The sequence below is a fragment of the Myotis nattereri genome (assembly GCF_964212035.1).
Source record: "Myotis nattereri genome assembly, chromosome: 3".
Lineage (NCBI taxonomy): Eukaryota > Metazoa > Chordata > Mammalia > Chiroptera > Vespertilionidae > Myotis > Myotis nattereri.
In genome coordinates, this window is record NC_138077.1 from 179,932,509 (window position 1) to 179,958,340 (window position 25,832).

Genomic DNA, 25,832 nt, shown 5'->3' on the forward strand with positions numbered 1-25,832 from the left:
TCCCTCCCGCCTCCCTGCCTCAGTTTCTCATCTGGTACCGGGGTGACTAACTCCTCTCACAGTTAGTTTTTGAGCACCCACCGCGGCTGGCCCTGCTCTAGACACAGGAACAAAGGAAGCCAGAGCCCTGCCCGCGGGGAGCTGTACCCTAGGGCGGGTGTCGCTGCCCACAGCAACTCGAATGTTTGCACATCCGCACGGGCTTCATGGTCTTCGGGCTCCTGCAGTGGCCATGAGCAGCAGACTCCTACTCCGCCAGGAGGATGCAGGGCCCAGGCAGGGGCCCAGTTCCCTCGTGGACCCTGTGGGTCAGGTCCCCTCCTCCACCACGACAGCCGCAGGCGGTGGCAGGGCAGCCGAGAGAGGCCCCGTGACCTGCCGAGGTCCCACAGTACATCCATAGGAAAACCGACCATGTGGTTCCCAGCCCTCGCTTGTTCAGTCCTCCCTGGTGCCTCCCCTCAGCCCCTCCACCTGCTACCAAGGCCTGTCTCCCTCCTCAGAAAGCGCCGCCCTGCGAGACCAAGCCGGTGAGCCTGCAGGAGATCATGGCGACCCAGCAGAACGGCTGTGTGAAGAGCGTGGCGGAGGCCTCCGAGCTGACCCTGGGCCCCACCTGTCCCCACCATGTCCCCATCCAGGTGGAGCAGGAGGAGGAGCCGGTTGCCGCCAGCGTGGACCACTGCACCATAGAAATCAGCGAGCTCGAGACCAATGTCTGAGCCTGCAGGGCCGCAGGGGCCAGGGGAGGCCTCCAGGGTTGGAGCAAAGGGAAGGATTTCAACTTACTGCCTTCCTGAGCACACAGGGGCCAGCCTCACCCATTCTTCCCACCCGGAGAGCTCGAAATTCGCTCCATTTACCAAAAGTGGAGTCTCAGAGGGAAACCCCAACTGGGGAGTAGTGGGCCGGTGTAGCCAGCCCTGGCTGTGACTTCCCATCACGTTGGCCCGTGAGGACAGCAGGCAGGGGTGAGGGTCCATCTTTTCTGGGTGACAGGGTTAAGGCTGAACACATTTATCCCAGGCCTCAGAGCAAGTCAGGGCTAGGACTCCAACACAAGCCTTTCAAGCCCTGGCCAGGCCCTCCTGGAAGCAGGGGCACCTGCAGGGCCAGATGCCAAGAGAGGCTCTAGGGGCCCTGCCCCATCTCAGAGCCCCGCAGCCACCACTGCTTTCAATTTCTGAAGACGTAACAACAGTGCCCCGGGTCTACCCCTGTGTCCCAGCCCAGCCAGCCCTCCCGATGCCCCATAACATGTGGCCTCAAACAGCCCTCCCCAAAGGGGGCCCCGCCCAGGACCAAGGCCTGCTGCCTTCCATGTGCCACGGCCCGTCTGCTCACGTCCCAGCAGGATCTCTCGCTAAGCTCATCTGAGGTGGAGACGGGGCCCTTGGAGACATCCGGACCAACCTCCCACTGGCAGGGGCCAGCCGGGACCCAGGAACGGGCTCACCTGGGATGCTCTGCCCAAGTTGCCCAAGTGGCTCTGGGGTCAGGACTCCCCAGCAGCCTGTGGGATGAAGTGGAGTTAGATTTTATACTCTCTTCTGTGCTTGCAAACTCAGAGATGACTCCATAAAGGTATTTTGTTTTCCAAGTTCTGAGGGCTTAGCAACCATACTCTGGCCAGCATGTCTTCACTGAGCCAACACAGGCTGTCACCATGCAGACTGGCCGTCTGGGCAGCCAGAGCGCGGACAGGCCTGTCCAGGTGGTCAGACAATAAACAGGCTTGTCCTTGCAGCTAGAATGCAGACAGGCCTGTCCGGGCTGTCGGTTTGTGGACGGGCCTGCCCGCGAGGCCAGGGCGCAGATGCGCCCCGCCGGCCGGCCGCAGTGAGGACAGCCTGTCGGAGCTGTCACACGCAGGAGGCAGAGTGCAGACCGGCCTGCGGGGGCCTGTCTCCACAGCCAGCATGGGCAGATCGCTCTGTCCCTAGCCTGGGCTTTGCTCTGCAGGCAAGGCCCTGCAACCAGTCCCCACAAAAGAAACAATTTCTTCAGCCAGTTGGGCTCCCTTTGGCAAGTGCTTTGCTTTAAGGAAGGGGCATGCCCAAGGACAGTTCCAGACTGTGTCCTTTATTCTCCTCAGCCCCAGGGGACCTCCAGGAGGCTTGTGGGGGGGGGGGGGGCGTGGCAGCAGAGATGAACCCTGGCCACACAGCCTGTTCCGGATGTACTTTGGGGAGAAGATACAGCTCCGGGGGTGGGGGAGGGGTGGGGGGAGGGGCTTGCACTGTGGAGCCATAAAGACATTGAAGCCAGGGGAGGAACAGGCCTCCCAAGGCCACTCAGAGAATCAAGAAGGCACCTGCCTCCCAGTCCCCAGTTCCTGAACTACTTCCCACCCTCCTCCCAGGGCCATCGTCTGAGGATCCCCTGCCTACTATGGGAACATCCTGTCTTCATTAGGGATAAGCAGCTAGGAGAGGTCGGATGTCCCGCTCTGGTCATGCCCACCGTCAGGCCTAAGGCCCTCTGAGCAGTGGAGTCTGCCCCAGCAGTGTGCTTACACACCCTAGCAGCGGGGTCACTGACTCCTGGGCATCCATCCAGGGTAGCTCTGCCTGTCAGACTCTTCTCTGCTCTGAGCAGGTGCTGTCCCCACCACACCCCATCCCGCTCTGGCCCTGTGGGGTGGTAGGCACCTGGGCACGTCTGCACCTCTTCCCAAGGCTCTGCTCCAGCTCCCAGGCCTGTCTCGGGTCCCCTTCCCACCTCAGCTGTCCTCTATGGGACAGACCCCGTCGGGAATGCCCACTCAGCGCCCAGGCGACCCTCCAGGTGAGCCCTGAGCAGCCCACAGCCACAGTCGGTCCTTTGCTCGGATGCTCAGCCTCTGGGAGTGCACAGTGAGCTCACAGACCCACTGGACCTGCTGACCCCCACCCTGCTGATGGGGCGCGCATGCCTTCAGGCTGGCTTTCCTGTGACTACACCCTTTGTCCCCAGACCTCTGCTGACGGGACTACTCTGTTGGCCCCAAGGGCTGAGCTTTGCACTGACTCCTGCTGGTCTGGACGGGTGCTGAGATGCTTGTGTCCTGCCCACCCTGGCCGGGTGCCAGCTCAGCACCTGGCAGGAAGCACACACAGACACAGCCACGGGCTGCCAGACAGGGCTAATGCTTTTATATTAGTTTTTCTGTAGAAAAAAAAAATCAGCTTTGAGGTTTTCATCACTTTTTTCTTAAAAAAAAAAAAAAAAGGTACCCAGCACTCCCTGCGGGCCCGAAGAGTAAAAGTGGTGTCTCCTGGGTGGGGCCGGCCCTTCCTCACTCAGCCCAGCGCCAGGACCTCCACTCACTCCTGCCCATGGCCCGTGGCAGGCCCAGGAGAACTGTCCTCTGGCCTTGCCCATCCAAGACGTGCCTGTGGCTGGCCAGGGAATGGCAGGGAGTGACTCCCCCATTAGCTGGGGGCAGGGCGGGTGGGGCCGGGGCAGCAGTCCTGAAGGTTCCCATCCCCAGAGGGAGGGAGAAGGAACAAAAGCCAGCTTTTGTGAGTTCCAGAGGGTAGTAGGCACCTGGCCGCAGAGAGCTCGGACATAACTCTGTGTCTTCTCCAGAGGATGGACAGACTGACGGACAGGCAGGCGACAAGATGTTCTGGCCACTTCTGGCTGGGGCAAGAGCTGTTGTGGCATAGGCCAAGGAGGGCCGTCTGCATGTGACTGTGTATGTGTGCATGCGTGTGTGTGGAGTAGGAAGTGTGAGCCCGTGCACACCAGGGTGGGGTCAGGCCCTTCCCTGATCTGTGTGATTCAGAGGGAGTGATGGGGGAGTGGGGAGGGTAGAGTTTGGAGGGCAATGTGCAGCGGGCTGTGTGTAGGTGGGTCGTGGTATCTGCAAGTGTCTGGCTGTGGCACAAACTGCAGGAAGGTGTGGGGACGGGAGACTGTGTGTTCAGCTTGTGTTGGGGGGCATGGGGGTGCAATGCTGGATATGTCGAGGGTGGCAGAGTGGAGGCTCACAGGGCACAGGCACGTGCTGCAGAAAGGGGGCCGATGTCCATCGTCCTGCAGAACATGTGGGAGAGTCAGGGAAGCCAGAGCAGACCCGCCAGCCACAACCTGCCTGAGGGAGCCCCTTAATCAGACCTGGGGAACCCCTTTGACAGTGTCCTGGGGGGACCAGGTGACTGTGGGCAGGAGGGGAAGCTGCTCCTGGGAGTTCAGAGCCACTGGGAGGTGCTCATGCTGATGTGGCCGGGCCTCCTGTGAACTAGAGGGCCTTTGGGTCCCACTGGACTCCTGGGGCCTCACCCAGGGCTCTGCTCCACTGACCTGCCCATGGCCAAGAAGGGGCAGTTCTCACCCATCCCCGGACTCCCCAGGCCCCTCGTGAGGTCCATGGCAACAGTCACCCCTGTTGCCGACCCCTCGCTCTGCCTGAGGATAATGCCTGGAGAGAAGGGGCTCCACCTTCATAGCCCTGGGCCCCTGGAGTAGAAGATGACTCCTGAGCACTGCCCTAGGCCTGCCCTCCACGCTCACACCACCGCCCCTACGCACACTCTTCTCCCCACCTGTCATCCGCCCTGGGGTCCTCACACCCCTCCGGTTCCTTTCTGCCCCAGGCCCTACTTCAATTCAACTTCCTAAAAGTGGCTCCATGGCTTCCCAGAACCACACCCTGGCCCTGACACCCAGCTTGGCTCACCCCGATATCGCTCTAACCAAACCTCTCCACTGGCTACTCGCCAACATCCCCCCTGCCCTGTCCAACATCCCCCTCCAGCAGTCCTGCCTGCCAGCCCCTCCTGTCTGCACCTCCTTCCCTCCCAGCCTAACCCCAGGATCCACCACTGCAGACAGTGTCTTGCCAATGCGCTCAATTTCCTTGTTCCTTGCCCTCCTGTCCCACGCACCTGGTCCAAAACCCAGCCATGGATGGATCCAATTATCCATCTTCACTCACACCCACCCCCGTCTCCTGAGCACCCGCTGCAGCAGAGAAAACACACGGCTGAAGGCACCTGGTTGACGTGACTTTATGTCCAGCCACCAAGCCCCTAACCTGTGACTGCAGCTGCTCAGTCCTCTGTCCATCCTGCCATTGACCCTCCTACAAAGCCAGTCCCTCCTACTGTTTCCACAGGGGTCACCACGACACCCTGCTCTCCTCTCATATCTTCAACGCCTCCCTCCACAGCAGCCCTTCCCCATCACCATTCAAACCAGCTCCATTCCTTAAAAAAGGCCCCACATGAACTGAGCCCTGCCTGGACTTCTCACTCCTTCCCACTCCCATCCTCTCTCATCTCCTCACAGCAAACGTCTTCATAGAGTTGTCTACGCTCCCTGGATCCACTCCTTTCCACCACTTTCTCCACCCCTGTCCCAAGGCTGGTCCCCACAAGGTCATGGATACACGCAGTGGGCCCTTGGCAGTGTTCGGCTCCAGCAGCCTCTCAGCAGCACTGACACAGCTGATTCTCCCCACTGTGCATGCATAACATGTATGTATACATAACATGTGTGTATATATGTGTGTGCATGTAAAGGAAGGACCATGTGCATGGGGATGCATGTGTGCACATGTTCCCCATCTGTAAATGTGTGTGTGTGCAGTGTGTGTTCCATGAATATGAGCTTTGTGGGTGTGCATGCATGTTTACACTTGTATGCATGGGTATGTGTGTTGTGCACTGCATATATGTGCGGGTGCTTATGTTACTGCATGTGTAAACACCCTCTGATCTGGGCTGTCTGTGGCTTTCCTACTTCCTTCCCCAGCTGCTCTATCTCAGTCCCCTCTGCAGGCTCCCCTCCCCCGGGCCCTGCCTTCTCTCTCCCTCCCGAGCTCCCTGACCTCCTGCAGCCACAGTGACTGTTCCGGGCTGATGATGTCTGGATGCCACCTCCAGCTCAGACCTCACTTCTGAACCCCAGTCCCATACATCCAACCCATCCCTGGGCACCTCTCCCAGCGACTTTCAGGCCCCTCAACGCAACATTCCCCTTCTCATCCACCCTCACTGCCGAGCTCGAACCTGGGCCTTGTCTCTCCCTCACCCCATGTGAAGTCGGCCTCCCCAGTCCCTTTCAGGCCCATCTGCTTGTCTGTGTCCTCACCTCCTGCCCCATACTCTCTGCTGAGATTACAGCAGTGGCCGCTGCCTGGGCCCTCACACCACTCCCTGCTTCCACCACATCAGGCCCTGTGTGGGACCCATCAGGGCACTCCTCTCCCTGCAGAGAATCCCCGCACAGGCCGCCTCCATGGGCTTGCCATTATACCTGGCCTCCCACCCACAGCCTGGCGCACACCAAATGCTCTTACAGGTTTACACAATGATCGGTGACCCGGGGAAGAGGGTGAAAAATGGACAGGAAGACCCTAGGTGGGTCAGGGAGAAGAAACTGGCGAGGAGAGGTGAGTGTACCCCACACAGACCACCCACCTATGTCAGATCCCATTCACCTGGTCACTATCGCCTTTCCTCTTCCTCCTCATCCTCATCCTCCTTGTCCTCCTCCTCCTCTTCCTCCTCCTCTTTCAATCGATCCCGGTCCTTGGAAACGTCACCAAACTCAAAGTTGCCTTCTATGTCCAAGACCTGCAGGTGCTTCAGCCTCCGGAAGGCGCTTTCCACCACAGAGCCCACGGCCAGCTTGTTAAACCTGCACAGCCACCCACGTGGGGTCAGAGCCAGGAGCCCAACCCTCAGAGTCCCCACGCTTACCCCCACCCCCAAGGGAAAGGGGAGGGAATGGGCCCTCCAGGAAGACGGCACAGCAGACACAAAAGGCAGGGGGCTGGGAGGCACCGTATCAAGGGGAGTCCAGGCTGTCCAGTGTGGCTATAACTTGGGGGGAGGGGGCGGGACAGGGGCTGACCCCGGGCCACTCACCCACACAGTGAGGGAAGGCTTGCCACTGCGTAAGCTCTCACTACAATTTGGGAACCTCCTCTCACCTGTCCTCTGGAATTAACTCTGAGTCCTGAGGCTACTGGGCCGGGTCACCCTGGTGCCTGGTGTGAGGTGGCACACAGGTAAGGCCAGAGCCACTCTGGCCAGGGGACACACGGGTATGGGAAGGCAGAGGCTGGGCTCTGATCCCAAGCCCCCTCCACTCTCTGTGCCCCAGTCCCCTGCAGGAGCCAAGCACAGGTCACATTCCACCCCAATGTTGCCCAGCCCGGGAAAGCCCCTGGGAGTGCACATTCTGCCTTTCTCCAATATGTCTTCTCCTTTCTGATTTAATGGGGTGGAAGGTGGGGATGTTGGAAAGAACCTCCCTGGCTCTGCTGTATGGAAGCTCCCCACCTCCTTGGGGAGCTGGGCTCCCTGAATTATTCTAAACTCCCAGAGCCCAGTGAGGACCTGAACATCTGCTGTCCTGGGTCTGAAGCCCAGGCACAGCCCAGCCAATTGTGGACACAGCATATCGATGCTCTCTGCGCCTCAGTTTTTCCAGCTGTAAAATGGGAAGATGCTCTCTGGGATCCCTTCTTGCTACAGTCACATCAATAATGCCCAAGTGCACCACTTGGATTTGAACACTGACCTCTACCTGCGCGCTGTTCCCAAGGGCCTTGACTATCCCGCTAGAGCCAGGGCAGGCCCCAGGGGGCACGTGCAGGGCCACAGGGGACCTCCTACCTGAGAAAGATCCCCTTGAGGTTGGGTGTGGAGTCGAAGGCATTGGCAGGCACGGTGCTAATCTTGTTGTTCTGCAGGTACAGGTACTCGAGGGACTCAGGGAGTCCCCCGGGGATCTCTGTGAGCTGATTCCCAGCGATGTCCAGCAGCTACAGGGGCGGTCAGGGAAGTAAAAGCACTTAACGACTTGCAAAGACCCCCACTAACACTGCCCCCCAACACATCTAAATCTCACCATAACCTTGGGAGGTGGGATCTAAAACTATCCACATTTTCCAGACGGGGAAAAAGAGGCCCAAAGGGTAAGAGATATGCCCAAGGCCACACAGCCTATACTAGGCCAGAACCTGGTGCGCCTGACTCCAAACCCTTGTTCTGCCGGCTCCTTCTGCCCTCCCACATGGGTTCACAGCCAGGATGTCCTTCCTCACTAACACACATGCCACCCCCATCAGACTGAAGAGCCCAGAGGGCAGGGGCCACGGATCCTGCCCTACTGTTCCAGAGGAGGGCGGAGTTAAGGGCCACAGGGGCAGGGCTTCTCACTTCTGGACCTCCGGGGCCATATGGGCAGGGGTCAGTCTCAGAGTCACCATGTGCCTACATTCTAGGAAGCAGGAAACCAGGAAAATGGGGTGGTTTTCCTAGAGAGCAGGAGACCTAGATGCGCATGGCCCCGCTCACTGCCCCTCAGCTGCCAGCACACCTACATCCAACACACACTCGTGCAGGCCCGGGTGGGACTCCATCATCTCAAGCTCCCTTCCTCACCCCAACAGGCAGGGGCTCAGGTCAGGAAGCTGAGGGCCAAGAATCCAGATTCAACATCCAAGGGGAGCAGGAGCTTCACACACCATAGAGGGACCCATCTCCCCCTCTATACACAGGGCTCCCTGCTCCCCACCGCGTTCCCTGCACACAGCTCCAGCAGCTCTTCAATCATTCCACACATCCCCTGTGCCCACGGGTGCTGGGGACATGGAACCCATTGAGACACTGCCTCCACCCTCGGGAAGCCAGGCGGCAGGGGAGACGGACACAGAACCTGACAATGACAGCCAGTGGAATGGAGCCAAGACCAGGGAGCCTGGAGGAGCCGCCTGACTCAGCCTAGGGCCAGGGCCCCTGACAGCAGCCAGTGCAGGGAGGGGCTCTGAAGTAGCAGGAACAGCTGCTGCTTGTAGAAAGATCCAACAGTGAGAGGAAGAGTCGCCCCAACAGACACCCCATCCCTGACTGAACTCATCCAGGCCCAGGGAGGTATTTAACCCGCCCATCACTGTTGGCTTCTAGAGGAGGTGACACCTGAGTCCCGGGTATAGTACAGGCTCCAGGAGAGTGGTGACCCTCCATCTGTCTTATTCTCTGCTGGGCCCTCAGTTCTAGAACTGCATCTGCTCATGGTGGCGTCTCAATACAGACTCGTGGAAGGAGTGAATAGGCATCACCAGAGTGGACACGGTGCTGCCAGCAGAGGGGCCAGGATGAGCAAAGCCCAGTACTCCTGGGGAAATAAGAAGCTCAGCTGGGGACAGGGCAGAGCAGGCCTTGAAGGCTGTGGCAAGGATTCTGATCTGGGTTCTAAGCGCAGGAGCGTGAGCTGAGCATATGTTTTTCAAGATACCCTCTGATTGCATAAGGAGTACAGGAGTAGAGAGTTCCTAGGACAGTCGGGTCCGGGTAAGAAATGGAGGTGGGTTGGCTAGGAGTATGAGCCGCAGGGATGGAGAGAAGTGGACAGAGTGAGAGGTGATGGAAGGACTGGCAGGGGATAGTAACAAGGGGCATTGTGGGGCAGACAGAGTGAAAAGGGGATGTCAAGGGCAGCTTCCAGGTATCACGTGGGCACCAGGTATGGTGTCACCCCCTTTAGTGAGTTAGAAAATGCAGGAGGAGCCGGTGTGAGGGAGAGGACAGTGAGGTTTGGAATGTACCTGAGAGGGACTGATTGGCCCAGGGGGCTGGACTCTGGTGCCTGACACTCAGCAGGCAGTCTGGGTGAGGGGAGACCCCGGCTAAGGCTGCTCCTACAGGGCCAGCTGCCTCCCTGACTCCCACCCTGCTCCACCCTCAGGGCTCTGCCTCACCTCCCTGCCCCCAACTCAGACATCCCTGTCCTGACAGCTGCCCCCACAAGCATGGACTGGGAGCCTAGCGGGTCAGGGCCCTGGGTTCAGCAGTGAGCACAACAGACTAAAATGCCAGCCTTTATTCTAGAGAAAAGAACAGGCAACAAGAAAGCAAACAGATGACCTAATGCCTGGGAGGGATGAGGGTGATGAAGAAAAACAAAGCAGAGGAAGGAGGTAGGCGTGAAAGGCCTCCCAAGGAGGTGACATGAGAGCATATCCCTGAGAGCGAGGGAGGAGCGAGCCCTGGGACATCGGGGCACAGAGGACACCATGGCACCACCCTGAAGCCCCCGGGGGTCCTGGCAGCACCTTGGCCCTGCCTCCCATGTTTCTCTAATGCGGTTCCCTTTTGGCCCCTCATTAAGTTGGGGGGTTTCATTATAAGCTCAATTCCTAAGGCCAGACATCCTGCCTGACTCCGACCATGGCCACAACAGCCATACCCTCTGCTCAGAACACCTCAAGTAGGCTCCCCCAGCCTCTGGAGCCCACCTCACCGCCTTGCTGCCCTCCCCCAAGTGCAGCCTTCTCTAGGCACATGTTCCTGGCCTGTGGGCGGGTGAGCTTGACTCTCCTGAGCCATGGGCCTCTGCCTGTAGCCATGACCTCCCCTTACTCCCACAGCCCTCCTCAAGACCGTACCTGCAGGTAGTGAGCTCTGCCTGCCTCACCCGTTGTATTTGGCCCTTCACTCCTTACCGGGCATGGCAGCCATACACTTTGCATGGCCCCGCCCCCACCCACCCCCCTTCCTAAGGCCTGGCCTCCCCAGCAGATACCTCCCTCATGGCCCAGTCCCCCGCCCTCCCCTTTTACCTGCAGATGGGCAAGGTCGGCCCAGGCACTGGGGCCCAAAGCCCGGCTGCGCAGCCGGTTGCCGGTGAGGTAGAGCTCACGCAGCTGGGCCATGCCGGCCAGCGCCCCGCGTGCCAGGGCAGCCAGCTCATTGCGCTTGACCTTCAGCACATGCACGTTGCGGGGCAGCCCCGGCGGCAGCGTGTGCAGCCGGTTGCCAGACATGTCCAGTGAGCGCAGCAGGCGCAGCTTGCGGAAGGCGTCGCGGTGCACCTGCGGGCTGGTGATGCGGTTGTAGCTGAGGTTCAGCTCCTCCAGGAAGTAGGTGGTGGCAAAGTCGTCGCGGCCGATGCCGGTGATCTGGTTGTGCAGGATCATGAGGGTGCGCACGCGGCGGGGCAGGCCGCTGGGCACGCGCTCCAGCGCGTTGTTGTACAGGTGCACGGTGTGCAGCCGCTTGAGGCCCTGGAAGGCCCGCGGGTGGATGCCGTGCGCGCGCAGCTGGTTGCTGTGCAGCAGCAGGTACTCGAGGCTGCGGATGGGGGTCAGCACGTCCGCGTCCACGCTGCGGATGGCGTTCTTCTCCAGGTGCAGCAGCACCAGGCTGCGCGGCAGCCCGGCCGGGACCCGCGACAGGTTGTTGCTGGACAGATCCAGGTACTCCAGGCTGGAGAGCTTCCTGGGGGAGAGGGAATGGGGCCATTGGCAGGAGCCCACACAGCAGGAGCCCACTCTGGCTTCCACCATTTCCCCAGGGGAGGTGGCCGGGGAAACTGCCTCTAATTCACCCCCGTTCTTACTGGGGGATCCCGGTCCTCTCCAGGCCCACTGGATTAGCAATGACTTGGGGTAGAAGGCTGTAGCATGGTTTCTGATACATGGAGGCTTATTTGAAGACCAGTTGTTTAAGATCTTTATGGGAGGGGGGGCTACTTTGGACTCTAAAATAAAAAGTAAAATATATTTGCCTTCAACAAGAATGTCTGAGTTTCTATTTTGTACCAAGAAGCCGGCCTCTGCCAGCACTTCCCTGCCTCACTGGAACTTTGGCAGCCTTGCCCATGCACATCACTTGTTCTTGGGGACAGAAATGTCAGCAGAGGCACAAGCCTCAAAGTTCCTTCTCCAGGTAGGCAGGCCAGGGCAGGTGGGCGGGAGAGGCGTGGGGGGGGGGGGCCTGGCTGGGGGGGCGCCGGGAGGGCCTCCCGGTGCCTGGTCCTGCTGAGGCCCTGGCGGCTCTGGCAGGGGCTTACCAGAAGGTCTCGTTGTCCAGGCCCTCATCAGTCAGGTAGTTGTTCTGCAGGTACAGCTCCCGCAGGTTGCTCAGCTCACTGAAGGCACCTGGCGGGATCTTCTCCAGCTTGTTGCTCTAGGGGAGGGGCCGTGGGGAGGGGAGCATGAGGCGGCCAAGGGGCAAAAGTGCTCTGAGGGCTCCGAGGGGGCCATGGGGCCTGGGCCCAGGCCCGGGGCACTCTGACAGCAGGTGCCCAGGCTTCTGCCTGCTCCTCTATAGTGGGTGCCATGCCCTCTGGCATGTACTAAAGGCCCCACAGCCTTGCCACGTGGGCTCCTCCCCGGCTCTGGCCCCTGCTCTGAGGGGCCCCATCTGCCCTCTGCCTCCTACCTTGAGGTGCAGCTTATAGAGGGCCGGCGGCAGGTGCTTGGGCACATGGCGCAGGAAGTTGCTGGACAGAATAAGGATCTCCACGTTGCTGGAACCATTGAACATGTTGTCTGGTAGCCCGGCATCTGCCAGCTTGTTGTTGTGCAGGTACACAGACCTGGGGGTGAGGTGCAGGTCCTCACCCACGCAGGCCCCCACTCCACCCCTGGCCACAGTGCCCACTCACCTGGTGGGCCTGCAAACCTTGCTCAGGTGGGGCCTGGGGCCTAGAGCACCTTCCTTCCATCTGAGGAACCTCAGACTCAACCTAATGTAGTCTCTCCCACCACCCCCCGCCCCCGCCCCTCGGTACAGCTCAGGCTGCCCCACAAGTTAGTGGCAGAAATAGGATTTCTTGACTCCCAGTCCATCTTCTCGATTCCCTTCAAGCTTCTCAGTCATTCCCCGCCTGTCACACCCACACAGCTGGCTCTGAGTTCCGTGGGACCTCCTGAAGGTGGGGCGTGTCCCTAACACCTCTTGTCCCTGATGCTCAGCACAGGGCTTAGCTCAGAGGGGGTAATGCCTCATTCATTAAGTATACAGTGAGTGTCCCCACATGCCAGGAATGTTCTAGACTCTGAAGATATAGCAGTGGACACCACCAACAAGATCCTGCTTTCATGGAGGTTACATACTAGAGGGCCAGAAGACCAGGACCAAAAGAATACACAGAAGATATAGCTCAATTCTTGCTGTGTGCCTCTCTTGGGCCTCAGCCTTCTCTTCTGTGGGATGGGGCCACACACAGTGACCCTGGCTCCTCAGGGGAATGGACAGAATCGAGTGAGGTGACAGATTCAGGTACAGAAGCGATACCAGGAGTGTCAGTCCACCAGCACCACCCTGCCCTGCTCACTCCTCCCAAGGCTCTGCCCCCAGGGGCTGAGGAAGGAGGGAGGCACCCTTACCCAGCTCCCACTGCTCCACAGACATCACCCTCCTCCATCTTGCCTCCTCATCCTTTAGGTCTCAGCTGTGGAGGCCGTGCCCCCGCAGCCCCCGGCGTCTCTCACCACAGCCCTGGGCATGGACCTCAGGCCCACACTGCCCCGCATGGCCCTCCTCCAGGGCCCATCAGGGTCCGCTCTGCCTCAGTCAGGGTAGCAGCCTCTGCTCAGCTCCTCTCTCTCCCCAGCCTGAGCCCAGGGACCCCTCTGACCGCTGACCTCAAGTTTGGCTTCTGGCCAAAGGTGAGCCCGTAGATCTTGGTGAGATAGTTGGCAGCGAAGTCCACACTGATCAGGGTGTTTGGCAGGAATCGGGGTGCCAAGGTCAGCTGGAAAGGGAAGAGTTGGGGCAGAAAGACCGATGGAGGGGAGGAGGGGAGCTCTGGGTCCCACTGCCTGCTGCCATTCAGGCCTCTTCCCGTGTCTCCTCCCAGCAACCACAGCTACCTTTCTAAAGTGGAAACCCGTCTCCTTCCTCTGATAACACTAACACAGGCCCTCTACAGCACCCCACAGCCCCGAGCTTGGTATTCAAAGCTCACCAGCCTGTCCCCTGCCCTGCCTGTCCTGTTCTCTCCCCTCACTGGCCCCCGACACTGGCTGCCCAGCCACAGTGAGCACCCACACTTTCCCAGACACAGCCCACGATGCCCACCCTTCATTCATTCAGCAGCAGAACCTGAGTCTACAACATTCCAGGCACGGTTCCAGGAGCTCGCTGGGCACATCCGGGGCAACAAGACAGAGAAGTACCTCTGCCCCCCACCCTGCCCCACCCCAAGCTTACATCCTCATCCTCATGGAGAAGACAGTAAACAGGGGATAAAAGTATCTGATAATGATCACTGCTATGCAGGGAATTCTAACAGGCTGAAGACAGAAGGACTGGGTTGGGTGCTCAGGGAACAGGTGACAGACCCTTAAGGCATGGCACACTATACGTGCCATCTGAGAGGAGGGCTCCCAAGGCAGCAGAGCAGCATGCAAACCCCGAGTGGAGGGTGGGGTTGCAGGGCCTGGGGGCTGGTGAGGGGCAGGAGGGAGCGAGTAGGGCTATGTTAAGAGAAGCAGGGGGAAGCAGGCTTTCATTCTGGGTGGAAGGCAAAGCCACTGGAGGGTTGAAGCAGGGAGGGGGGATGTAGGGGAGAAGCAGGGCACGATTTTTAAAGGCCACTGTGGCTGCTCTGAGGAGAAGGGGCAGCGAAGGGGGAGGCAGGGTTGGCCAGTTGGGAGATAGTGGGGGGGGCGGGGGCGGGGAGAGCAGGGGACGGGGGCTGCAGTGCTGCTGGACAAGGTGAATGAAGCCCTCGGGCTTTGAGCTCAGACTAGCGGCACTGTGGGTGGTTGGAGACGCCCTTTCACAGAGATGGAGAGCCATCTGTGGACAGGAAGCAGTCCTACTTCCATTAGACCTCTGGGGAGACGTCCAGGGGGCAGAAGGATCTTTGAGGCCCAAACAGGAGGAGGGGGAGGGGCTGGAGACTGCACTGGACCAGGCGATTATGGAGAGTTCAGAGAGAAGGGCCACGACAGAGCTCTGGGCACTCTAGATATATTGAGGCTGAGTGTCTTTGTGCCTTTTCTCATGCTGTCCCTCTACTTCAGGACCCCTGCCTGACCCTTCATGGCCCTGTAAATGCTATCTCCTCCACAAAGCCCTGTTAGTGTACCAGCCCCGCTCTCACCCCACCCCCTTGGCTTCTGTCTTTATTAACTGACCACTCTGACGCCCCTGGTTAAGGTGTGGGGTATGGGTCATGTCTGAGCAGCAACAGGGACCTGAAGAAGTCCTGGTGAAAGTTCCCTGAACTCAGCCTCTGACACCAGGGGGCGTGGGCAGCACACCTCCTCCCTGCTGAGGCCCCTCACCTTGTTATTGGCCAGGTACAGGTAATTGAGGTCGGTCAGATGCTCAAACGCCTCCTCAGGGAGCCCTTCAAAGGACAGGCATCGGTCAGAGCCCTGGATGAAGGAGACGCTACAGGGGAGCACACCAGCACCAGCCCCCAAGCCCACCCCACTTGCCAGGACTGGGAAGGGCGCGCCCCGAGTCCGGTGTGGCTCTGCTCTCCTCCCAGCCAGTCCCAACAGGCCTTCCCAGCCCCTTGCCCACAGGGGCCCCAGCTCAAAGAAGCAGCTGGGAAGTGTCTACTGAGGGATGAGCCACCGGGTGGGAATGGGTGCCCCCTGGAAGGTCAGGCCATGGGATGGAGGACCCAGACTAACATTTTCCAAGTCAGGAAGGAGTGCTCCCTGGGGGCAGCCCCACAGGGTCAAAAGCAGGGTACAGTTTCAGCCTGGGAGCCTCCCCACCACCTGCCTGCCCCTGCCCCATGGAGTGTCAGGACTCCCCATCACTGGGATCCCAGCCAGGCTGGCCCTTCTCCAGTCCCAGGGCTCCCGGACCCTCAGATGCTGGGACTCACCCAATTATCTAACGAGAGGGAACAGTTACGTAAACTGTGCAGCATCCCCCCATGGAAGAGCTGCCATGTAAAGATGGCCACGGAGAGCTTTAGCAATAGGAGGAATGCTGCTGAGCTCACTGCTGAGTGAAACAAAGCACTTACCGTCGTCGCACTGCCTACACTCTAAACTCAGCCAGGAACGAGAAAATGCAAAGAAAAGAGACTAGACTGGATTGTGATGATGGCTGGGCAACTGGATAAATGACTAAGACTCATCAATGTGTACCTTTTAATTGGGTAAATCTTATGGTGTACAATTACACTTCAATAGAGCAGCTTTTTAAAAATGGAGAGAAGTATAGCAAAATGTCAACAGGGATGAACTCCAAGTGGCAGAACTGACTGGGTTTTTTGTTTCCTATTTTATTTTCTTTATTTCCAAAATTTCTATTATAATAAAAATTATTTTCATCATCAGCAAAAGAATCACTTCTTAAAACTTGAGGACTGTACAACTCTTTGATTCTAAAGTCCTTCTGTGACCCGAAGAGTCCACCACAAAGGTCTTTGAATCCTCTCCCGAGTCCACTCCCAGGTCCCAGACCCTCAGGGGTGGCTTTTAGGCAACATCCGGGACCCACTGCCACCCAGCCCAGACCTGCTCTTTCCCACACCCGGGGTCCGCAGGGTGGGGATCTCCCCTGCCTGGTGCCCCGCCCCGGCTCCGGGTGACCCCTCACCTCGGGACGTCAGGCGGTTGTTCTGAAGGTTCAGAGTCTCCAGGCGATGCAGCCGGGAGAGCTCCTCTGGGTAGATCTTCTCCAGCTGGTTGTTCTGGGGGGTCAGGGGTGGGAGTGGTGAGGAGGCAGCATGGGGGGCGGGCCCAACCCATCCTCAGCCCGTCTCTCTGTTGGGCACTTCTCTTGGGATTCTCCCCCATGGTAGACAGGCTCTGGGTGCTGTCTCTGGCTCTGGTTGCAAGAGGCACAGCAGGGACCACAACAAACATGGGGGTCCCACATTCTAGGAGACCACACATGGGTGTCCACAGGAGTTCAGACTTGTCCCACTGGGTGACAGCCCATTCTCCCACAGGCCCACTTTTGGTTCCCTTTCTAGGCTGCGTTCCCCACTCCCCTAGCAGCACTTTAAAACCTGGGTGTGGTACCATCTCCTCCAGAAGCCTTCCCGGGTTGGATTGGGAGTTAGAGTAGGAGCTGCTCTGGGCTCACACTAGTCCTTCTATCTCCTTCTAGCATCCTCTCTACTTGTTTCGTTTACTGCCTCCCCCACACCTGGAGGGCCTCAGGCAGGGTACATCCGAGTCCTCCCTATGTGCCCAGCACCCACACAGGACCAGAGGTGGAGAGCAGGTTTCCAGGAGACATTGTATGAATGGAGGAGTGCGTGAATGAGCCAAAAATAAGTGTTGTCATCAGCTTGTCCCTTTCCCTCCCACCTCTGCCAGCCCAGGCCCACAGGGCTGTGTGGTGAGCGGGTCACTTTCCCTCACTGGACCTGATCTCCTCTGGAAATGGATGTACAGCCCCTTCCTCCCCCAGGGGTACCGGGCAGCACAGGGTGATGGGGTGCCCCAGCACTCCCAGTCCCCATCGGGAACTCCCTGTCCCACTTCCTAGACCTCAGCTGGAGAGAACACTCTGTCCTCTGAGCCGCCAGAGCCCTCTATCAGGGTCCACTTTGCTCTTGTTTTCCTAGCCTACAAGGGTGTCTGAGGGTCAGCTGCTGGGCAGGTCTGTGTCCATTTTCAGACAAGGCCTGACTCCATGTACGGGCCTCAGCCAAGACTCCTCCCAGAGAAACAAAGCAGGTTATGTCATGTGCTCGGTGACCCAGACCATGATCAGAGTGGGGACACCTCAACGTGGAGCTAGATCCTCGTGTCTGACCTGCTCTAGCACCCCAGGTCTGGGGGTGGGGAGCCAGGAGCACTGGGGGTTCTGGACAAGCAGGGAGCGTGAGTGTGGGGGTTCTGGGATAGGAGCCGTGAGTGTGGGGCAGCCCCTGGCGACCATTGGCGCAGTGCCCATCTCACCTGCAGGGACAGGTGGTTGATATGCTCAGGCAGGTCCCCTGGGAACTCGCGCAGGTCGATACCGCCACAGTCCACGACACCCTCCTGGGAGCAGGCACAATCTCGGGGGCAGTTGATGGTGGCTGGGCCAGGCCCCGGCTCCTCAGGCCTCAGGACCAGCACTGGCTCCTCCTCCACAAATTCGTTCTCTTCAGGGCTCAGGTTGTGGGCGCCGTTTCGGCCAAACACAGGGGCCCTCACCGCGAGCACCAGTCCTAGCTGCAGCTGTGGAGGCAACAGCAGCAGGAGCAGCAGCGCCCTGCTCCGGGCCATGGTGCCTGCAGGAGGGGTTGAGTCAGACCCACCTGGGAACCAGGGTTGACTTCACCTGTTAGGTACAGTAGGCACAGGGCTAGGGCCACAAACGTCCTCATGGGGCCCTTGCGGCACGAGGCAGAGCCCACTCTGGATCCTGTCCTCAGCACGCATCTGATCTGGTGACTGCTGTTCCCACCCTCATCCCCCAAACCCCCCTTCAGGGCTGCCCTCGGGAGGGATGGGGGTGAAGTGAAGGTCTGCAAAACCTCCCACAGCCCTCACCAGGCCTAGCCCAAAAGAATCTGTACCCTCCTCTACAGAAGGCCCAGGAAGCACTGTGCTGTGCAGGGCTTGGCCTGGGCTTTGCTGAGCTCTCCAACAGGCAGTGCTGGGAGGCCTGTCCCCTGCAGCTGCCACAGGCCACGGTGGGCCCGACCAGCAGGTGCCTCTCAGCTCTTCAGCTGGCCATTCTAGGATCCTCAGATCTTGGCCTTGTCAGTCTTCCAACTCTCCACCCACCTGCCCTAAGTATACAAGTCTATTTAGTAGTTCCTCCCTCCAGGCCTTGTTCCTTTTTCCTGGAATGCCCTCCCCTCTCTTGTGCAATCACCAAGCTCTCCAAGAACCAATTCCAGCACTGTGTCCCCTGGGAAGACTCTGAAATGCCCCAAGGCTCTCCATTACTGTGTCCTCCCCCGCCCCCCTTGGCATGAATTGGGTAGGGTTATGAATATATAATGGTGTCTTTCTCCCACAACAGGGTGAGTCTGGGTGGGAACCCAGGCAGCTGGGCGCAGAGTAAGCATCAGTGACTGGAGCTGCTGCTGCCTCTAGAACCTCCCAAGTCCCATTCCTGGTGTTGGACCCTCAGCTGCCCTCAGCAGGGCCTGCTGTGCTCACAGGACCACTACCACCTGCAGGAGTCCACTCCCAACATGGTCTCCTGGGCAGCAGGGAGGGGACCTAGAGGATAGCTTCAGGCCATTGAGGAAGATGCTGGTTCCATTGTCCCAACAGCCCAGGGGTGGGGCTGGCCCCAGGAGTCCTCTCACTCAGAAAACCTCTCTGGGCGGGTGATCAGTTATGAGGGGTGGTAGCTCCTGTACCCTGATGGTGGAGTCCCACCCACCCTAGTTCAAGTCACCATCCTCCACTTAACAGCTCTGGCCTTGCTGAGCCTCAGCTTCCTCGTCTTACAGTTAATCCATGTGAACTCACAGCTTCTGCGAGGAGTCCATAAGTAACAGCCGCAAAGCACCTGGCATCTCTCAGGTGATGTGCTGCTCTCAGTCTGCAGCGAATACAAACGCAGGTCTGCGGCAAGTATCTGGGCCTGGGCCACTGCTCCTCAGTCTGAGCCCTTAGTAGGGTCTGACGAGATGGTGGGCCTGGGAGGTAAACTGGAAGCTTGACGAGGACACGGATGTCTGGTTAAGAAGGCGGGCTCTGGAGCCAGACAGCTGGCTGCAAGCTCAGCCCTGGCTCTTACCAGCTGTGGGGCTTTGGGCGAGTGCTGTCACCCTCTAAACCCCAGCTTACTTACCTGTCCCTGAGCTGGTAACGGGGATGTCCTAAGGGGAAGAGTGTGAGATTCAGTGGGATGAACACACTGCACTCAGTAAGTGCTCAATAAATGTTAGCTCTTCCCACCATTAATGTCTGATCTGTGGGCCTTGTTCACGTTTCAGCCACACCCTTGCCACTCCAGAACCCCCTGCTTCTTACCCTTCCCTATTGTGCTTTGTGGTCCGGTTCCAGGCCCACCTCCTCCCAGAAGATTTGAAAGGTGTGAGGAGAGAGAAGAGGGGTGGCAATCAGGCTTGCTTGACCCTATAGGTCCCCAAGGCCTAAGCAGACTTGGGCCCCAGCCCTGGCCTGGAAGAGAACCAGGGAGCCCAGCACACACAGAGTCCTAGGCTGCAGCCTGGCCCTATGCCCACCCCACCACGTACTTGCTGCCCCCCGTCCCCTGACCAAATGGACAATAGATCCTCAGCCAGTCTACAGAGCGTCATTCCCTTGGCACAGTATAGCCCCCAGCAAGCTCAACAGCCTTCAATCCCTGGGTCCACCAGCATTAATCTGTCTGACTCTGCTCAGAACAGGACTCTGGGAGGGGGAGGGGGGCACAGGCTCAGGCCCCAAATTCAATCAGGGCAAAAGGCCAGGGGAAAGGAGGCTCTCCACGCATCCTGTGCACTCACGGACCAGCTATCTCCCTCCTTCGGTTTTGTGTCTGTATAGGTCTGTAAACTGTATCTGTAAAAATATGTAATTCATGTTAACATTATGGGCCATATTGAAAATGTTATCATCACCACTTTATAGATGAGGGAGCGGAGGCCCAGTGGGAGTGGCCAATGTAACACAGCTGTTAAATGGCAAAGCTGAGCTCCCAGCCCAGGTTTTAACCACGATGCTATGGTTAATGCAAAATACAGCTGGGCTCTGAGGACCAAGACACACCACTCAGGGTCGGCTCTGCCCTTAAGAAGCTCACCCTTGCACTCATCCAATGTGGCTGCCACATGTGGCTACTGAGCTCTTAAAATGTGACTGGTTTACACTGAGAGGTGCTATATGTGTAAAATGTAGTGTACATGGGTTTCAAAGACATAGTACAAAATATGTAAAATATCTTATTATTAATATTAATGGTCATAAAATAGCTCATTTATCTTTTTTCTTCCTTTTTTGTTCCCCCCCCCCCCACTTGAGGATATTTTTAAATTTATTTTTAAAGAGAGAAAAAGGGGGAGAGAAAGAGAGAGAGAGACATTGATCTGTTGCCTCCCGTACATGCCCTGATTGGAAATCAAATCCAAAACCTAGGTTTGTGCTCTGACTAGCAATCAAACCTGTGACCTTTTGGTATATGGGATGATGCTCCAACCAACTCAGCCATCCGGCCAGGGCACTCATTTATTTTTTTATTGATGACATGATAATATTTTGGACCTACTGAGTTATTAAAGTTAATTTTACCTGTTTCATTTTACCTTTTTACTGCAGCTTCTAGAACATTGTACATTGCATATGTAGCTTGCGTTTGTGGCTCACTCTATGTTTCTTTTAGACATTATGTGTAGATTGTGTGATGAAGGGAAGCTAAAGTCCATGGGACCCCAGAGGAGGCCTAACCCTGCCTGGGGCCAAGAAGACTTCCCAGAAGAAGTGATGCCTCATCGAGACATGAAGGATGCGAGTATTAGGTAAAAGGCAAAAGGTGATACAAGCAAGGGGTGCACAGGCCCGGGGACAAGAGAGCCCAGGTTATGACCTCTAAAAAGCTCCTTGTCTGGGAGAGGGTGGAGACTGGGAGTGATGCAAGTGGACAGTGGCCACGGTCCAGGCGAAGAAGGGACTTGAGAGCCAGATTAGGGAGAGTGGCCCGTATCTTTGGGGAGAGGAGCGGTTGGAGAGGAGTGTGGTGTAGGCAGGCTTGTGGATGGGCCCGTGTGGAGCTTTCAGAGGCTGTGCAGTGGTGCAGGCAACAGCTGCTAAGCCTGATCTGGGCACACAGGGAGGTGCTGGGCTGCAGGGGCGGAGAGGGAGCTGGGTCTGAGGGAAAAGAACAGACAGTACTTGAAGAGTGGTGACCCAAGTGCCACTCCTCCTCCTCCCGCTTAACCAGTCACCCTAGGACCTGGGAATCCTGGGCAACTCCAGCTCCACCACCTGGTTTGCTGTGTGGCCTTGGCCGCATCATGGACCCATCAGAGTCTCAGTTTTTGGTGCTGTTCTAAGAATGTTAAGCAACCTCAGTCCCGAGGCCCCTCCGAGGTGACCCGCCGTGTTGGAGCTGTGCGTGGAAGAAGAGAGAACAGACCCCTTGTCTGAGTGAAGAGTTCCCCTCACACCTCTGGGAACAGCTCACACCTTTGGGAACGCTCTGAGCTCTGTGTGGGCAATGGCAATGGGAACCCCTCCTGAAGATGAATTGAAATGACATGCCCGGCTAGTGCTGGCACTCAGCAGCTGTGGCATCCACACCCGGGGTTATTGCTAGTGTACCTGGGACTCGCTGCCCCACCACCCCAATTCTCAATGCTCTGAAGGGCTAAGTATGGGATTACGGCAGGAAGAAGACGGAAGGGGAGGGTAGGTCCCCAAATCAGGAGACAGAGCCTCAACCCCCAGCACCACCTCCTCCTCCACTCAAATTCAGTAAAGACTCGCTGATCCACTGCTCTGTGCTGGGCCTCGAAGAGCTAGCTACAGCTCATCGACTCCCACAGAAATCCCAAGACTAAGAAACTGAAGTGCAAGGGGTGCCCATTGCTGCCGAACCCCAGCAGAGTCCTACTCGAACGCCCCTGATCTGGGAAGCTGCTCCTGCTCGCGTGGCTGGGTTAGGGAGTTCCACTGGGCTCCCACAGCACCCCTGGCCCACATGGAGTGGGTCTCAGGAAATGTTTGCTGGATAAAGAAATGAACTTGTGAAAGGCAGAGTTGGTGAAGATCTGCAGCATTATCTGGTCTGATTCCCTCAGTTTACAGGCAAGACCGGGACTAGAATTGGTGTCTTCTGACTCCTGCCAAGAGCCTTGAGCTGGTCTTGACAGCTGAGTACGAGTTCCCCAGGTGGAAAGGGGGGGAAAGGCACTCCAGACAGGCGGAGGGGCAGCGCAAAGGCACGTGTGGGGGTGGGGCGGAGGGCGGTATGCTTAAGGAGGGTCCACAGGGTGCAGGTCCAGGTCTCCCAGTGCATCCGCCACTGTGCTAAGGGGTTGGTGATAGGGCGCCATCAAGATTCCAGGCCGGTCATGGTCAGAGCTCTTACGCAAGGCTCTGCCAGGCCTAAAGGTGCCACCATCCATCACCCTAACCAAATCCAGGTAAAGGGACACAGTGCGCTCCCACAAGCTCCCACGAAGGCATGGGAATCTGACTTCTAGGCTAGAGTGCATGGGGCCCTGGGCCTTCAAAGGGGACTAGTCCGCCCAGCCTCACTTTCCCTGGCCGCGAGGGCCGAGGGCTGACGCGCAGGGTGCGCGGCCCCCGTGGTTGGAGATGCCCACGCAGCGCCGGCGCGCATCCCTCCCTCTGCGTCTCCCACAGCCGGACCGTCGGCGCCGCGCGCACACCCGCCCCGGCTCCTCTCCGGCAGTTCGGGCCGCAGCTGCCTCCCACCCGCAGCCCCGGGGCCACCAGGAGCCGCTGCCACCACCACGTCTGCCCCGGGACGCACCAGGTATCCTAACGCCGAGTCCCGTCCCGCCCCGGGCCAGGCTGGCGGTTCCGGGACCTCCAGCCGGGGCCCCTCCTCCATCCCGCTGTCCCCCCCGGGGAGCAGCCGCTAGACGACGGGCGGACACCTGGCCCGCGGCGGAGAGCCCCGCTCAGCGAGTGCCCGGCGCCGGCCGGGAGCCGAGCCCCAAGCGGGTCCGGGGGTGGCGGCGCGGGCTGCGCCTCACCTGTCGGCGCCCCGGGAGGGTCTCTGCCCCGCGCCAGGCCTCGGTTTCTGGGTCTGTGAAGAGGTCGTAGCGGGGGGCTGGGATGAGTGACGTGAAGAGACAAGAGGTGACCGCGCCCCGGCTCGAGGTCAGGGGTCCGCGCCCCGCCCCGGCTCCACCTGCCCCTCGCACTCTCGGCCGCCCGCCGCGTCCTTCCATCCCCCGCCCGGCCGCCCTCAGATTCTTTCCAGATGTGCGCGGCGGGAGGGGCCCGGCTGGAACCAGCCTCCGGCCGGAGCGGAGCACAGGCCCAGCCAGAGCCGGCCGCGGAGGGGTCGCACCCCAGGGGGAGCCGCCCGCCCCGCCCGCCGTGCCGCGCTCCGCGGGGCGAGACGCGGCGGCCCCAACCCGGCGGGGAGTCCGCGTCAGCTACCCGGCTCGGCCCGACCCCCCCACCCCTTCCCCCTGCCACCGCCCCCCGCCTCGCGCCCCCTACCTGCTGCGTCCCCGCGCCCCGCCGCGCCCCGCCGGCCGAACGCGCTCTCCAGACGCTCCGCCGCGCTCCGCGGGCTCCTTCCATTCAAGTCCCGCCGTGCGCTCGGCGACGCAAGTTTTGTTGTGGGGTTTCTCCTCCCCGCCTCTCCCCCGCTCGCCCCCCCGCCCCGCGTGCATCTGCCGGACTCCGGCCTCCTCCGGACACGGGCGGAGGGTCCCCATAGGCGCGAGGGAGGGGAGGCCTGCCCGTTCCCCACCTTGGACAGGGCCGGGCCCCACTTCCAGGGGAGGCAGAGCCGCCGGGCCGACCCCTCTCCCCGTCTCGGCCTGGCGGGACCGCCGAACCACTCCCTCCACCCGCGTCCGCCCCCCGCCCGGGAGACTGGAAAGGCGGGGTGTGTGGCCCACACTGCTTTCCAGTCCCCATCCCTCCGCCGTGGAACGGGACCCCGTTTCGGCCCCGGCACCTGAGTGAGGGACGGGAGAGGGCCCCTCCACCAAGAGCCTCTGCGCTCAGTTTCTTCCTCATGACGGGTTTTGCAGCCGCTCCAGGCGCAGCACCTTTCTGTTCCCTCTCCCACCCCGGGGTCCTGGGCCGTGGCTAACAGGGCCTCCAGCCAAGACCCTGCTGAGTCGCTTCCCGGAAAAGTTCCCGGCCCTCCCCACACTCCTTACCCCCTCCTCGGCCCTGGGCGCACAGCCTGGTCAGCCTTGAAGGACGGTAAATTGGGCAGGGAGTGGGGTACCTGTGGATCCCCGTCGCGGGGAGACGATGGGGGTGAGGAGTGAGTCCTCACCATGTTGCTCCCAGGAGCTGAAAACGTTTCCAAGTCAAAAAGCATTAACTACTAGCAGCTGAAGCAACACTGTTGGCGCCAGGGGCTTTGGCAGTTGAACGGGGTGGGGCTGGGTTTCGGTGGTACTTGGCACCTCCACTGCCCAACAAGGCTCTCTCCCCATACCTGCTCTGGCCTTGTGGGCAGGGCACACACAGCCACCTTACCCAGCTGCCCACCTGCTGCAGGAGGAGAAGCAACTCAAACTTGGGATCACTTGCTCAACCTGAATTGCCAAGGCCGTGAGAGAATGAATGAATGAATGAATGAATGGATGGATGGATGGATGGATGGCTCATGTGAAAGCTCCAGGCCTTTCACCGGCTTCTGCTACCACTTCCTGACTGTACCACATGCATTACTCTGTACTTGTCACAACCCTGCAAGAGAAGAATTTGCTGTTGCCCCCATTCACTGCTAAGGAGACAGCCTTAGAAAGGATGTGGATGAGTAACTGAGTAAAATGGCCAGTGTATCCTTCCCCAAAGCTCAAGTTGTTTCCACGATGGAAACAGGTAGGTAATTTGAGCAGGCAAGTGCCGAGGCTGGGTTCGAACCCAGGACTGTTTGTTTCCATTGTCTCAAAAACTCAAGAATTTAACAAGAATGGGAAGGGGAAATATTTTGCCTTCTTTGGTCTCATATTCTAAATCTGAGCTCAAATTTATGAGCATTGGTATGATTCACAGACTGGACAGGGGCCAACGTAGAGCTGCATCTCGTGTCTTCTCAACATTGAGCTTAGAGTCAAGTGGAGCTAGAACAAGGGGCTACTGGTTTGAATACTCATGAATTAAAGAAAACCTTCTAGAAGAACAATGAGAAATAGCACATACCAAGTTCCTACTAAGTGCCAGGCACAGTGTTAAATCCTTAAATATCTTAATCATCTCAACACTGTGGGGAAGGTATTCTGTTTCCTGTAACTGCGGAAGCCAGCCAGAGGGCACACCGCATACCCGGCCCCCCTCCCGGACCCCGAGAAATAGGCTATTCTGTGGAATGCCAAGCCAGTGCATGCCCATACCTGCTCTGTGGCTGCCCAGTGCTGTAGAACAAGCTAAAATCACCTGTCTGAAGCATAATATGGAGGAATCACTTGGAGTGTCTCTGGTGGGAAATGGGGGTGACCGTGGTGCTCTCAAGGCAAACCCTCTAACTTTCAGAATGGATTCTGAATGGCAGGTTTCCTGA

At 58.8% G+C, this 25,832-nt stretch overlaps 2 protein-coding genes across 2 annotated transcripts in view; one reads left to right on the forward strand and one right to left on the reverse strand.

Moving 5' to 3' along the window:
* The window catches only part of SLC1A7 (solute carrier family 1 member 7), a gene marked incomplete at both ends in the record, with an annotated part of 41,672 nt that extends 40,950 nt beyond the window's left edge, over positions 1 to 722 (forward strand). The window contains one exon of the mRNA XM_081087111.1: positions 504 to 722. Coding sequence (XP_080943237.1) covers positions 504 to 722 — 219 coding nt within the window. The remainder of the gene's footprint in view (positions 1 to 503) is intronic.
* Positions 723 to 3,105: 2,383 nt separating this feature from the next.
* On the reverse strand, positions 3,106 to 23,890 carry PODN (podocan). The gene is made up of 11 exons (XM_081087110.1): positions 23,804 to 23,890; positions 17,615 to 17,931; positions 16,299 to 16,392; positions 15,020 to 15,084; positions 13,370 to 13,479; positions 12,162 to 12,318; positions 11,791 to 11,906; positions 10,559 to 11,216; positions 7,611 to 7,759; positions 6,428 to 6,627; positions 3,106 to 4,020 (listed from the first exon to the last, which is right to left on the reverse strand). The coding sequence occupies exons 2-10, from the start codon at positions 17,924 to 17,926 to the stop codon at positions 6,435 to 6,437; spliced, it is 1,854 nt and encodes a 617-aa protein (XP_080943236.1). The 5' UTR covers positions 17,927 to 17,931; positions 23,804 to 23,890; the 3' UTR covers positions 3,106 to 4,020; positions 6,428 to 6,434.
* Positions 23,891 to 25,832: the final 1,942 nt, after the last annotated feature.